This window comes from Grammomys surdaster, unplaced genomic scaffold (assembly GCF_004785775.1).
Source record: "Grammomys surdaster isolate TR1022 unplaced genomic scaffold, NIH_TR_1.0 238, whole genome shotgun sequence".
In the NCBI taxonomy this organism is placed as follows: domain Eukaryota; kingdom Metazoa; phylum Chordata; class Mammalia; order Rodentia; family Muridae; genus Grammomys; species Grammomys surdaster.
The window spans coordinates 4100408-4113153 of record NW_021604683.1 but is presented as its reverse complement, the minus strand read 5'-3'; the positions used below and the strand labels follow the sequence as shown (position 1 = coordinate 4113153).

The 12746-nt window shown below is 46.6% G+C and overlaps 2 protein-coding genes across 4 annotated transcripts in view; one reads left to right on the top strand and one right to left on the bottom strand.

The window, feature by feature from the left end:
- Prpf6 (pre-mRNA processing factor 6) overlaps window positions 1–6448 on the bottom strand; it is a 55287-nt gene extending 48839 nt beyond the window's left edge. The window contains exon 1 of the mRNA XM_028774094.1: window positions 6241–6448. Within this exon, the coding sequence (XP_028629927.1) occupies window positions 6241–6311 (71 nt within the window). The 5' untranslated portion in view covers window positions 6312–6448. The remainder of the gene's footprint in view (window positions 1–6240) is intronic.
- A 2159-nt stretch (window positions 6449–8607) lies between these two features.
- On the top strand, window positions 8608–12746 carry Samd10 (sterile alpha motif domain containing 10). 3 transcript variants are annotated; one of them, XM_028774099.1, is made up of 5 exons: window positions 8608–8817; window positions 10154–10335; window positions 10420–10591; window positions 11047–11187; window positions 11341–12746. In XM_028774099.1, the coding sequence occupies exons 1-5, from the start codon at window positions 8727–8729 to the stop codon at window positions 11361–11363; spliced, it is 609 nt and encodes a 202-aa protein (XP_028629932.1). In that variant the 5' UTR covers window positions 8608–8726; the 3' UTR covers window positions 11364–12746. The 3 variants fall into 3 exon arrangements, with proteins under 3 accessions (XP_028629932.1, XP_028629930.1, XP_028629931.1); XM_028774097.1 differs by having other exon boundaries at window positions 8700–8850; XM_028774098.1 differs by lacking the exon at window positions 11341–12746 and having other exon boundaries at window positions 8700–8850; window positions 11047–11192.

Genomic DNA, 12746 nt, shown 5'->3' with positions numbered 1-12746 from the left:
ACCACCACTGGACTCATTGACACAGATCAACAAGAGACAAACAAGGTAATCCTTTGTCAAGAAATGCCCCAAGAGGCCCCAATATCAAATTCAAATTGGCCATCTCAAGTCAACAGTGGAGAAACTGATCCACACAACAACTGAATAGCACTGCTCTGAATATGAACATTAATAACCCAGATATCAAAACCAGAACAGCTTCAATAGATAAACAAAAAACTTAAAGAGAGACCAAAGGATGTAAGAGAGAAATGCTTAATAAAAGGGACAAAAACTAAAAAATATAACTTCCAGAGATAATAATCCATTATTTAATCTATTACTTATTTATTACTATAGATTATTATTTAATGAAATATATATTATAGATTATTTAATCTATTGTTATTAATCTATTCTTATTATAGATTAAAAACTTGCTTCCAGAAAAGCTTCAAAATGGCTAGCTAGATTGTCCAGCATCATAGACTGTTCCAATCAGGATTTCAGTTAAGTCCTGAACTTTCTCAGCATGAAGAGACTGGGGAATGTTACAGCTAGCTTTCTCAAGACTTAACTATTTTACCAATTTTCTTTAGGCCTCATAAGAGAATGACATCCCATTCCCAAAAAATGGAGTGGGTGGTTTTTGGTCATTCACTAGATGATGGGTGTTTGTTATCAAAAAGGGGAGGGGTTGGTTAAAAATTGTTAATGGTTTTGGTCAGGGAGGAAATAAAACAAGGGAGGTTACATGCAGGAATTACTTTTTCTCTTTCTTCCCTCTACACTTTCTCTCCTAGTGTTGGAGGGAAGGGTGAAAAGGGATGAAAAGAAAAAAGGGGGATATGAGTCTAGAGAGAATCTCTTATAAGCATCACCTGTCAATTAAAAAACAAACAAACAAACAAAAAAACTATGGCCAATGAGCTGAGGCAGGAAATAGGAGGTGGGACACTAGCAGGGAAAGGCTGACAAAGAAGCAGGCCAGGACTGAAGGAGAGGTAACTAACCAGCAAGTAGATGAATTCAGGTTAGAATCAAGGGGAGATCTGAGCTGGAACACTGAGGAGAGAGACAGGTAGCTGAACTCAAGAGAGAATAAAGAGGAGATTTACCCTAGACTTGGACACATGAAACAGAGGACAGGTAACTAACCATATGTAAGACAGAATAGGTTGAATGGGTTAAAAAAAAGTTATGAGTTAGGGAATAAGCCAAAGCTTGTGGCCTAGGCATTTATTAATAAATAATTAGTCTCAGAGTCATCATTCTGGGAGCAGGGGCAGAAAAGAAGGAAAACAGATTTATTTTTTACATATAGGAGTAAGATATTTGGTAACAACATTATTATGTTTCAACTCTGTTTAAGCTACTGTACCTAGGGAATTCTTAAAACTTAAATGTTAAGTTCCAGTACTTTTGAAATATGCTATTATAAACTGCTAAGGATAAGTAAGAAATGTGAGTTAGTAGTCAGACAATCAAACTCATGGTCATGTTAGATAGTAGTCTAGTTTATTACAGAAATTTGTTTTCAAAGTTGAAAGTATAGTAAATAGCTAGAAACAATGTATATATACTATAGATAGTCTTCAAAAACCTCAGAGATCTACAAAATACGGCATTTAAAGATGTTTTATTATAGCCGGGCAGTGGTGGCACACGCCTTTAATCCCAACACTTGGGAGGCAGAGGCAGGTGGATTTCTGAGTTCGAGGCCAGCCTGGTCTACAAAATGAGTTCCAGGACAGCCAGGGCTACACAGAGAAACCCTGTCTCGAAAAACTAAATAAATAAATAAATAAATAAATAAATAAATAAATTGGTGGGAGCCGACTCTGAGCCGAGGGTGGCTATTATCTTTGCAGCCGTCTTGAGGCATGTACCCTGACAAGAGACTTGTTTTCAACAGCCTACAACAGCTGAGCACACTCTGATAATTATCTTGATCCTTTCAGTCAAGGCCAGGCAGTGGTAGCACACTCTCTAATCCCAGCACTTGAGAGACTCAGGAGAGATATAAAAGGAGCAGTCAGAGGCAGTCAGAGGCAGAGCAGACAGACTCAGACTCCGTCTCCAGCAGTAGACTCCGTCTCCAGCAGGCAGACTTCATCTTTGACCAGACTTCGTCTTGTCTCCGTTCTTTGCGTCCCTGTCCCCACTCTCTCTCTTGCTCCCTGACCCGAGGACCGGAACAGCAGAACGGCTCGTTACAATAAATAAATAAATAAATAAATAAATAAATAAATAAATAAAATCTTTTTTGACAATGAGGCAGGCCTGCTCCTGGCAGCACCCACATTGTACTTCAAAGATTATATGGCTCGCCAGGCAGTGGTGGCACACGCCTTTAATCCCAGCACTTGGGAGGCAGAGGCAGGTGGATTTCTGAGTTTGAGGCCAGCCTGGTCTACAGAGTGAGTTCCAGGACAGCCAGGACTACACAGAGAAACCCTATCTTGAAAAACAAAACAAAAAACAAAAACAAAAAAAGATTATATGGCTCAAATGCACACAAAATATTGTCCAAACTAGACAAACGATACAGGGAAGTTGACTACTGGGGTTTGCAAAGATAAGTTAGGCAAGTCCTTCATATTTCCTAGTTTACAAAGTCTGGGCCAGAAGGCTGAATGAAGATGATGCTCCTAGGACTCAGAGAAACTGTGGGGGACTGCCCAGTCACCCAACAACCTCTGTCATTTCAATAGTTCTAGAAGCTGCTTGTCTGCACTTCCTGCACACTCAGGTAATTTTATTTCCTTCCCAGATCTCTGATGGGGTTGAAGACTAGCTAGACTCACAATTAAGCTTAAATTGTTTAGGATTTCAGAAAATGTTTTAAGATCTAAGAAGATATTCTTAGGTTTATAAATGCAAGTTTCAATAGAAAATTATTTAAGTACAGAACTCTACCTCACCAAGATAGGATAGAAAGTAGAGTACTTTCTCCAAAGTTGTCAAATACAAATGGACTAGACATTGTACATATAATTCTTACTTGATGGTTTCATAATTGTTCTTATGGTATATAATTTATTGATGTAAAAGAAAGAGTTCAGCCTTAGCACACATCTTTAATCCAAGACTTTTCTGCTTGAATAGTGTAAACTGTGTCAGGGGCAGCCTTGCTTATACACTGAAGGCCTAAAATCAGCAATAGGTCTAAGTCAGCCTGTTAACACAAAGTCTTGGTCTCTGTGGAAAAACACAGAAACAGATAACTATAAAATACTGTAAACAGAGCCGGGCGGTGGTGGTGCACGCCTTTAATCCCAGCACTTGGGAGGCAGAGACAGGCGGATTTCTGAGTTCGAGGCCAGCCTGGTCTACAGAGTGAGTTCCAGGACAGCTAGGGCTATACAGAGAAACCCTGTCTCGAAAAACCAAAAAAAAAAAAAAAAAAAGATATTGTAAACAGGCAGCTTTGGAATTTACCAGCCTGAGTTAGTCATAGACCTTGTAAATAGGTAGCCTTGGTAGATAGTACCAATTTAGATAAGGACAAGTGATAAGGCAGAGTCACAGTGACCTGTCCCCTGAACCTTCACCCAGCCGATACCCTGTTCTGGAAGATATCTGTACTCCCCTTGAACACCTATGCGCCTGCATCATCCCCTTCCCCACATCCTGCCTTTTTGTGTATATAACCCCTGTTCGAAAAAGTAAAAATCACTGTTTGATCAGACTATAGACAAGCTGTCATTCTTTGCGTCTGCCTGTTTCCTCCATCTTCTCTTTCAGGTGACCTCCCCGGACCCTTGTTTAATGCCCTGCTGGACGGGGCAAAACTGGATTAAATGAAATCAACCACTGGTCAAGGAACACAGCAAGAGGGCTGGAGAGATGGCTCAGTGGTTAAGAGCACTGACTGCTCTTCCAAAGGTCCTAAGTTCAATTCCCAGCAACCACATGGTGGCTGAAAACCATCTGTAATGGGATCCAATGCTCTTTTCTGGTGTGTCTGAAGACAGCGACAGTGACAGTGGACTCACATAAATAAAATAAATAAATATTAAAAAAAAAAAAAGAAACACAGCAAGAAACCAATTGACAGGAAGTGAATATAGGATTAAGGAAAAAAAAACAAACAAACAGAGAATAAGAGGGAGCCAGGAGGACAGATAGAGTGATACACAGGAAGTAGAAGGGAGAGACATTCAGTTTGATTTGAGAAGTCAAGAGGGGGAGGAAGATTCCTTCTCGGATACTGGTTGAGGAGGAAGGTCAACTGAGTGCTTTTTCTGGCTCTATGAGCTAGCAGGCTTTCACCCCAGCAACTGGCTCCTGATTCTTCATTGGTAAAATCAAACTGAGATAATGGTTTAAAAACCAACAGGGAACTCTATCCTAATGTTAAAATCCCTGTGACCTCCTCCAACTCCATTCTTACTGCAATTCCCACTATTCTGGACTCCTTTTTTCTTTTTCCTAGCCTCACTGGGCCTGGCCTTGTTGCATTATTTTTATTTATGTGTATGTGTGTGTAGCTGTGTATTTATCAACACCACATTCATGCAGGTGGCTGTGGAGAGTATCAGAGCCCCTGAAACTGGAGCTACAAGCAAGTTGTGAGTCTCCTGACAGGGGTCATAGGAATCAAACTCAAGTCCTTTACAAAAATAGTAACTACTCTTAACTGCTAAGGAATCTCTCTAATCCCTTTTATATTAAAGAGGTTGGGCAAGACGTTGGAATCAAACCCAGGGCTTTGTCATGGTACTACTCAGCTACACCTCCAGTTGCCCTTTTAAACTGTTTATTTCAGCTGGGCGGTGGTGGCACATGCCTTTAATCCCAGCACTTGGGAGGCAGAGGCAGGTGGATTTCTGAGTTCAAGGCCAGCCTGGTCTACAGAGTGAGTTCCAGGACAGCCAGGACTACACAGAGAAACCCAGTCTCGAAAAACAAACAAACAAACTTCAAAAAATAAATAAACTGTTTATTTCTTTAGTGTGTGTGTGACCTGACATATCTGTAGAAGTCGGAAGACAATTTCAGAGAATCAGTTCTCTCCTCCTACCTTGTGAATTCTGGGGAATCAAACTCAGGTCTGACAGAGCCTTTACCCTCTGAGCCCCTTCACCAGCCCCCTACTTGCCTTTTTATGTGTCTATACCAAATTTCACTTTTTTTTCTTTACTCCTCCCAAATCAGACACTTCAAAATCCTCTTTGTAACCAGACTAAAATGCCACACTGCTGAATATCTCTTGACTTCTATTCTACTTTTTGTGCTTATTTATACAAACAGCGACCTTGTCTTATGAACTGCAAGTCTTCTGAAAATGGCTGTGAATGCCTCCCTTCTACTACCATTGCCAAGGAAGATTTATGTTTCCCTAATCAAATGCATAAAGAAGTAGGAAAATTACTATTCATTTACTCAACACCTTATGATTAGCCGCATAGCCATCTCTGTCCAGAGGGCTGAGAATTTGAACAGGTGACCTATAGTCACACATCCTAGAGGAAAAGGATGTTTAAGTGAAGAATGGTATAGCACACTCTTACTGTATACATCAGAGACTCAACTGCTTCTTACAGCCCACTTGCTTACAGATATTATCTCAGAAACCAAAACACTGAGGTTCAGACCTCTCAGTCATTTCTTAGGGTGGCAGTCAGGCCTCATGAACCTACTTATTTTGACACATACATACATACATACATACATACATACATACATACATACCCACTTTGTCGGAAAGGCATTATGCCAAATTACCTAGTTGTGGCGGTGAAAGTTAACCTTGTTTTTGAGAAAAGGTTTCTTTTTTTTTTTTTTCTTGGCTCTTCGAGACAGAGTTTCTCTGTATCGCCCTGGCTGTCCTGGAACTCACTCTGTAGACCAGGCTGGCCTCGAACTCAGAAATCCACCTGCCTCTGCCTCCCAAGTGCTGGGATTAAAGGTGTGCGCCACCACTGCCCGGGGAGACAAGGTTTCTTTAAGTAATTCTAGCTGTCCTGGAACTCGCTATGTAGCCCTGGCTGTTTTAGAATTCGCTATGTAGACGAGGCTGATCTCCAACTTAAAAACGAAGCCCCCCCCCCCCCGCGCCTCATACCATCCCACGCCCCACAATAATATTGGGATTAAAGAAGTGCGCCACAAGCCCCAGCCCCTTGGTTTTTGCTTTGTTTTGAAACGCGGTCTCTCTATGCAGTCCTAGTGGCTACTAGTCCAGAATCGTTTCCAAATAGGCCAAAAGCGAGCACTAGCCACCCTACCCGGGGCAAGCTCTCCCTACCGCCTTACCCCCGGCCCAGCCCGGGTACGTAGCCCAGCGGCGCAGGCATGCCCAGGAACGGCTTCTTCTTCTTGTTCATGGCGGTGTTATTGACCGAAACAGAGAAAAGCAGGGGAACAAGTATGCGGCAGAAGACTCGGAGCCCTCCCGGTGTCGCAGCTGGAAGAGAAGCAGTCACTACGTCATCGGCACACCGGAAGTAGAGAACGGGGTCGCGGAAAGCCCCGCCCACTTTGATGCTCGGGCGGAAGTCAAAGATGTGGGTTTGCAAAGTGTTTCCGGCCTAGACTGCGTGCAGTTTGGTGAGGGAAAACGCGCGTGCGCGCGAAGCTGTTAGGTATAGCGCCACAGGGCTATGGGTTCAATTGTCATGCCAGCCATGACGCGCAGCCAGAGCCCATTCGTCCTGTTCAGGAGCGTTCCGGTGCAGGCATAGTTGCGAAGCCGCTTAGTTCAGCCACCATAACCACTTCCGACTTGCCTTACCGTACTGAACCGTTACCGAAGGTCCAGACTGCAGGCTAAATGATCAGATCCAGGACCACCCCCCATTGCCCACGCACCTTCGAAGAATAAGTGTATAGTGCACTCAACAGCGTGTGGGCCAGCGTCATAGGCTTGGGAGTGATTGTGTGCCCAGTGGCTTGGGTGGACTCACACTATGCCACTTTGCACAGATACTTTTTGCCTGTGTGCTTCTCCTCCTGGAAACACAATACCACCCCCACCTGCTGTGTGATAATAGCCTCAGGTCATGAATTAGGCTGTACAGAGCATTAACCCCAAGCTATAAAAAGTTGATTAGCCTCAGGGATGGTCTGCTCTATCTGCAGAAACAGTATACCAAGGGAATGGAAAACAACTCTGCTACCAGTTAAACCTCAAAAATAGCTGTAACTTCCTGGTACCTATTCTGTGTGCATATGTCCCAGCCCTTTTACATTGGGTGCCTTCAGTGTTTCAATAAAGTGGTCTCAACCGGTTGAGACAGAGTCTGCCTCTCAGCCTCACTTTTCTTTCACCTCCTGGACCTGGGGAGAACACCAGGCTCTAGGTCAGGCAGTAAAAACTGAGTTGTGCAGCCTGGACTCTGTGCTCGACCAGACAATCAGACTTGTGCATCCAATGCCTTTCAGTGCAGTACTAAAGCAGTCCTGGCTCTCTAGACAGGTTTTTAGGGAGGAACGGGACTGAATCTGTGAACACTGAATGACAGGGAACTGAGCCTGACCAACGGGCTTCACAGAGATGAGTATTACTGCCCAAAGTTCAAAGCAAAGTGGCCTGCAAGTGAGGATCAGCAAATTCTCCAGTAAAGAATGAGCTACTAGTTGACTCAGACAGATACAAACACCAACAGCCAAACCATGGATGGAGTTTAGGGATTCTTATGGAAGAAGTGTGGGTCCTGAGGGGGATAGGAACTCCACAGGACTACCAACAGAGTCAACTAACCTTCACCCTTTGGGCGCTCAGAGTCTGAATCACCAACCAAGGAACCTACACCAGCTGTATCTAGGCCTCCCCACTCACATGTAGCAGATGTGCGACTTGACCTTCATGTTGGTCCTGAACAACTGGAGTGGGGACTATCTCTCTATGTGGGGTATGTTCTACTAGCTAGACTGCCTTGTCTGGCATCAGTGGGAGAGGAAGCACCTAGCCTCGCAGAGACTTGAAGTGGGAGGGGGTGTCCCAGGGGGGCCCCACCCGTCCAGAGGAGAAGGGGAAGGATTGGGGAAGGGGTGACCAGGAGGGGGAGAGTGAGCAGGATGTAAAATGAGTAAGTAAAAAAAAATTAAATTGAAAAATAATCATGTATGTATGTATGTATGTATGTATATAAAGAATGAGCTAGTGGGGCTGGAAATATAAGTCGGTGGTTAAGAGAATTTCCCGTTTTTGCAGAGGACACGGGTTCACCCATGTGGCAGCTCACAACTGTTCATAACCCCAGTGCCAGGAGATCCAATGTTCCCTTCTGGACACCAGGTGCGTGTGTAGTGCACAGATACACACTCGGGCAAGACATTCATAAAATTTTAAAAAGGAATGAGCAAATTAGGATACGCAGGTATTTGGGAGAGAATGATCGGCCCTTGGCCAGTCTGACCACAGGTGTGATTACCCCACCACCACCACCACCAGACCGAGGGGACATCGCTTGCCAACAGCAAAGGCCCTTCAGCGGGTTGCAAGAGAGCCTGGTCCACGGAGTCCTACCCAGGTGCGCAAGGACGCCTTTTGCTCTGGCGGACATCCTCGGCACACGCAGCCCCGCGCGCCGCCGATACACCTCGGAGCACCCGGAGCGCGCCTTGCGCCCAGGGCTGGGCGGCAGGTGCTTTGCCGCGCAGACTCCCCGGCCGCGGGGACCGGCTTGGGCGCTGCCGGCTCCGGCAGGTGGGGACGCAGTGCGCGTTGCCCACCAGCCACACTGGCTGCCTGGTGCTCCGCGAGGGGCGTGTGCCCGAGCCGCGCAAACGCGGGCTCCATGTTTACCGAGCTGCGGTCAAAGCTGAGCCCCCCGCGAGCTCGCGCCGGGGCTGTGCGTACAGGCTTCGGGGAGCGCCCGGATGTGGACGGTGAGCTGGGATGGACCCAGGCGCAGGAATATCGTGAGCAGCGGGCAGAGAGCGGGAAGGGTACCGGGGCCCAAGGAGAGCACTGGGGCTAGACTCAAAGGGTTTCCGGGGGCGGCCACTGCGGGGAGGAAGTATTTTTTACTAGAGTCCAAGGGCCTTTGTCCAGCATTATGAGACGGGAGGGCGGCGGTTAGTCTCAGGCCTGACTTGAAGTGGGGATGATTGACAGGAGCTTCTTCACCGAGATGACACCACACTCTGGTCATCCTTTACTTCACATAGTGAAAACCCTCCCCAAGCCCTTAACGTTGGGGTCGAAATGAGGCAAAGGCATGTAATTCTGGGGTTGAGGTTAAGAACAACAGACTCCGGCCCTGTGCAGGGAGGAAATAGGCGGGGCCTGGGCAACCTTGGCAGGTGCGGTTATAGCCAAGACGGTGGACTGGTTTCCCCTTATGAGGAGCTTTCTAGCCCTAACCCATGGAAGGCCCTGCAAAGCCCTCAGACTACAGTGCCTATTCCCCGGACCTCGCTCGCTTGGAATAAGTCTTATGGTACTACAGGCTACCTCAGAATAGTGGCCATACACTTCTTAAGCCCACCTTCTTTCTTCTGACTTGCAGGTACCACATAGAGCCACTTGTTCATATACAGTACTTATGGATGCTTTCAGTGCATCAAGATATTGATCATCCCCAGACTCATGTGATTCCCGTAAATGACCCTAACACTAACTTAGCAAGTGCAATGGATTTGTTGGAGAAGGACTGTGCTAACTAGTCCATACCTAGCTGGCACCCTATTCATACTAGTTGTCCTGGGATAGGCCCTGTAGAAGTCACACAAAAAGGAAATCCAGCATGTGTCTGGCAAGTTCTTCTTGTCAGCTTTCCCAGAGTTCAAACTTTTTGTCAGTGAGTCATAGTTAGAGACTATTAAAGACAAAGATCTGTGCACACCCTGGTCCTGCATGGCATGTAGGAGGCTTGCTTGTCAGCCCAAGGCAAGCGCAAAGCAAATCAGGGCAGTCCTGGAGATAGCTGCTCTCTTGACCCCGGCTATGGCGAGTGTAGTCATCCTCCAATCTAATCATCCAGAGTGTGGGCTATCAGCTGATAAAGGGAAAGACATGTCCAGTTTATCTTCTGAAAGAAGTTCTCAAGACAACTCTTGCAAAAAAAAAAAAAAGTTTTGATCTTGGGGGCTCAAGATTCCCCCTACAGGATAAATTATTACTAGTCCCCTCATTGGTAGAGGGAAGATTTAATTGTCAGGGAGCTGAGTCAGAGGGAGGAACTTGCCCCTGACCACTCTGTATGCACATCCCTGCATACAGCCTCTGCCCATTTCAGCTTCTGCCAGACCCTCCTAGAGCACACGGTATCAGCTGAGAACATACCCTGCCACCTCCCTCGGACACCAGGCACCAGCCTCACGTGGCATGATTCCCGCAGCCAGAGGGCATCCAGCAGCAGGCCAATCAAGCTCCTTCAACAGCCGGGCTCAGAGACCCCCCAGGTGCCTACCTATCCCACCTAAATCTTAGCCCTTGCCCTCAGTTTTGTCACTTCCATTCTACTGACCTTACCTCCCTACCTACAGGCCCGGCTCTACTCTGATCACTATGGCTTGTACCATACAAGCCCTTCGCTGGGTGGCCTGACAAGGCCAGTGGTCTTGTGGAGCCAGCAGGACGTTTGCAAGTGGCTCAAGAAGCATTGTCCTCACAACTACCTCGTCTACGTCGAGGCCTTCTCCCAGCATGCCATCACTGGTATAGTGGGTTACGGGTTAGGGAGGACCAGAATGCTCAAGACTTAGCCTTGTCTTCACTTGTATCCTGGTGACTGAGTTCAGCCTTCTGTGTGTGTGTGTGTGTGCGTGTGCGTGTGCGTGTGCGTGTGCGTGTGCGTGTGTGTGTCTGTCTGTATGTCTCTGTGTGTCTTTGTGTCTGTTTGTCTATGTTTGTGTGTGTGTCTGTGTCTATGTCTCTGTGTGTGTGTGTCTTTCCTAGTCTCTCTGCTCTGCCTTTTGATGCTTCTCTCCTTGGCCTCTATCTTTTAATCAATCTTGTCTTTCTCTCTACCTTTCTTCCTTTAAGAATCTCTGAATCTCTACTCCACTTTCTTGGTCTTTGGTGGGTTTACTTTTGTTTGTTTATTTTATTCTGATAGAGTCTTGTGCTTTGCCTCTGTTTGCCTCACTGACTTCTTCCTTCTCTCTCCATAGGCCGAGCTCTGCTTCGATTGAATGCAGATAAGCTGCAAAGAATGGGGTTGACCCAAGAGGCTCAGAGGCAGGAGGTGCTGCAGCAGGTGCTCCACCTGCAGGTTCGTGAGGAGGGGCGGAGCCTGCAGCTGCTCAGCCAAGGTTAGTATCAGGGATCTAGAGTACCAGGGTTAGGGGGAAGGACTAGGCTGTGTAGGATGACTATTCTTAACACAAAAGAGTGGCTGGGGGCATCCAGTAAGGACCATCCTTGAGTGTGCCAAAAATCAACTTTTCCTCCTATTTATCCTACAGCTTCCTTCGGGAACATGTCCTAGCTGCTGCCTATACTTGGACCCCAGACCCCAACACTGTGACCAGAGCCCACAGCCAAGAATGAGTCAGAACTGGCCCTACAGCCCCTTTGGATCTTGCAGGATACCCTAGTGGCTAAACCTAGCCCACTGATCAGGGAGGACCAAGACTTCCACCTCCAGAGAGGCACTACAGGTTCTGCCCTGTGGCTGGGTGGGTGGTTGCTGCCTGCTTATAGACCCTTCTTCTGAGATCCAAGCCCAGGTCCATCCCCTGGTGCTGCTGGCAGCAAACAGGGTAGCTGCCTGGAACTAGAGTGGGGTTTGAATGTCCCCAGACTCCCAGGGAGTCTGTTTATTTATGCTCCCTCCAACATGTGACCATCCCCCATCTGAGTCATGAGTCTTCCCCTTAAGTCTTAGTTCTGTGTCTTTCCTAGGCACCTCCAGATCAGCCACACAGTGAGACAAGCTGTCTTTGCTCTCTTTCAAGTGTATCTGTCCCCTAGCCCTCTTAGAGTACAGCAGGTCCAACCTGCTGTCTATATACTAATATGGTCATCAATTCAGCTTGGCATCATGCCATGTGCTTCACTCAGTGATTATGAAACTTCAGCATACCCTACCCACTTATTAGAAGTAAAGTTGAGAAGATTCCAAGATGCTCAAGCTTCAAAGCCGGTATGTGGCACATATTCCAGTGCTGTACAGGTGACTCTATGCATAGCCCACCAGTTCAGCAATGTTCTCAATCTTACCTTTGAAGAAGTCATGCTTTTAAACAGCTTCCTGATTCCCTGGTTCTTAAAGACTATATTGAAGAAATGTGTGTCTGTCTCTGTGTGTGTGTTCATGTGCACCTCTGTGGCTTTCCCAAGAAAACCTGTTTTCAGCTGAGAAAATCATGTAGGGCAGTTCTTTCATGTGTCACCAGATACCTGGAACAATTCCTCCTTGGGTATTTGGGGGCTGTTGCTCCCAAAGGAGGACAATGAGGATGACCCTGGCAGCTCACTCTCACTCTGCCCTCTAACCAACTTTCCCAGGGACTTTAAAATCTCAGGGACAGTTGAGGCTCTGCCTCCAGTCCCCTCTGTGTGCCAAGAGCTGACCTCGATTCAAGGTTGCTCATTACAGTTAATTTGGGCCATTGGCCTGGCATCTTCCATCCTGTATGCCCTCCATCTATGGAAGGGCTCCCTTATTGTGTTTGCCTGCCTCTAGAATCCCATAGTCCTGGTGCCTACAACCAGAGGGCCCTCTCTGCCCCCCTCCTTCTCTCTCTTCTTTTCTTCCCTATGCTCCTGTCCTGTCTTCCTTGGTTTTTGGTCACTTTTTTATACTCTGACACCCCCCCTACCCCATCCAAAAAAAAAAATCAGAAATAAATCTGGTTCTCAAATGCCA

What these genes read in the sequence shown, in the direction of transcription:
- Samd10 (XM_028774097.1), top strand. Translation starts at nt 8,727, where the DNA reads ATGTTTACCGAGCTGCGGTCAAAGCTGAGCCCCCCGCGAGCTCGCGCC. An exon ending in CGGGCTCAGAGACCCCCCAG is followed by an intron (nt 10,336 to 10,419) that starts GTGCCTACCTAT and finishes CCCTACCTACAG; the next exon opens with GCCCGGCTCTACTCTGATCA. An exon ending in CCTGCAGCTGCTCAGCCAAG is followed by an intron (nt 11,188 to 11,340) that starts GTTAGTATCAGG and finishes TTTATCCTACAG; the next exon opens with CTTCCTTCGGGAACATGTCC.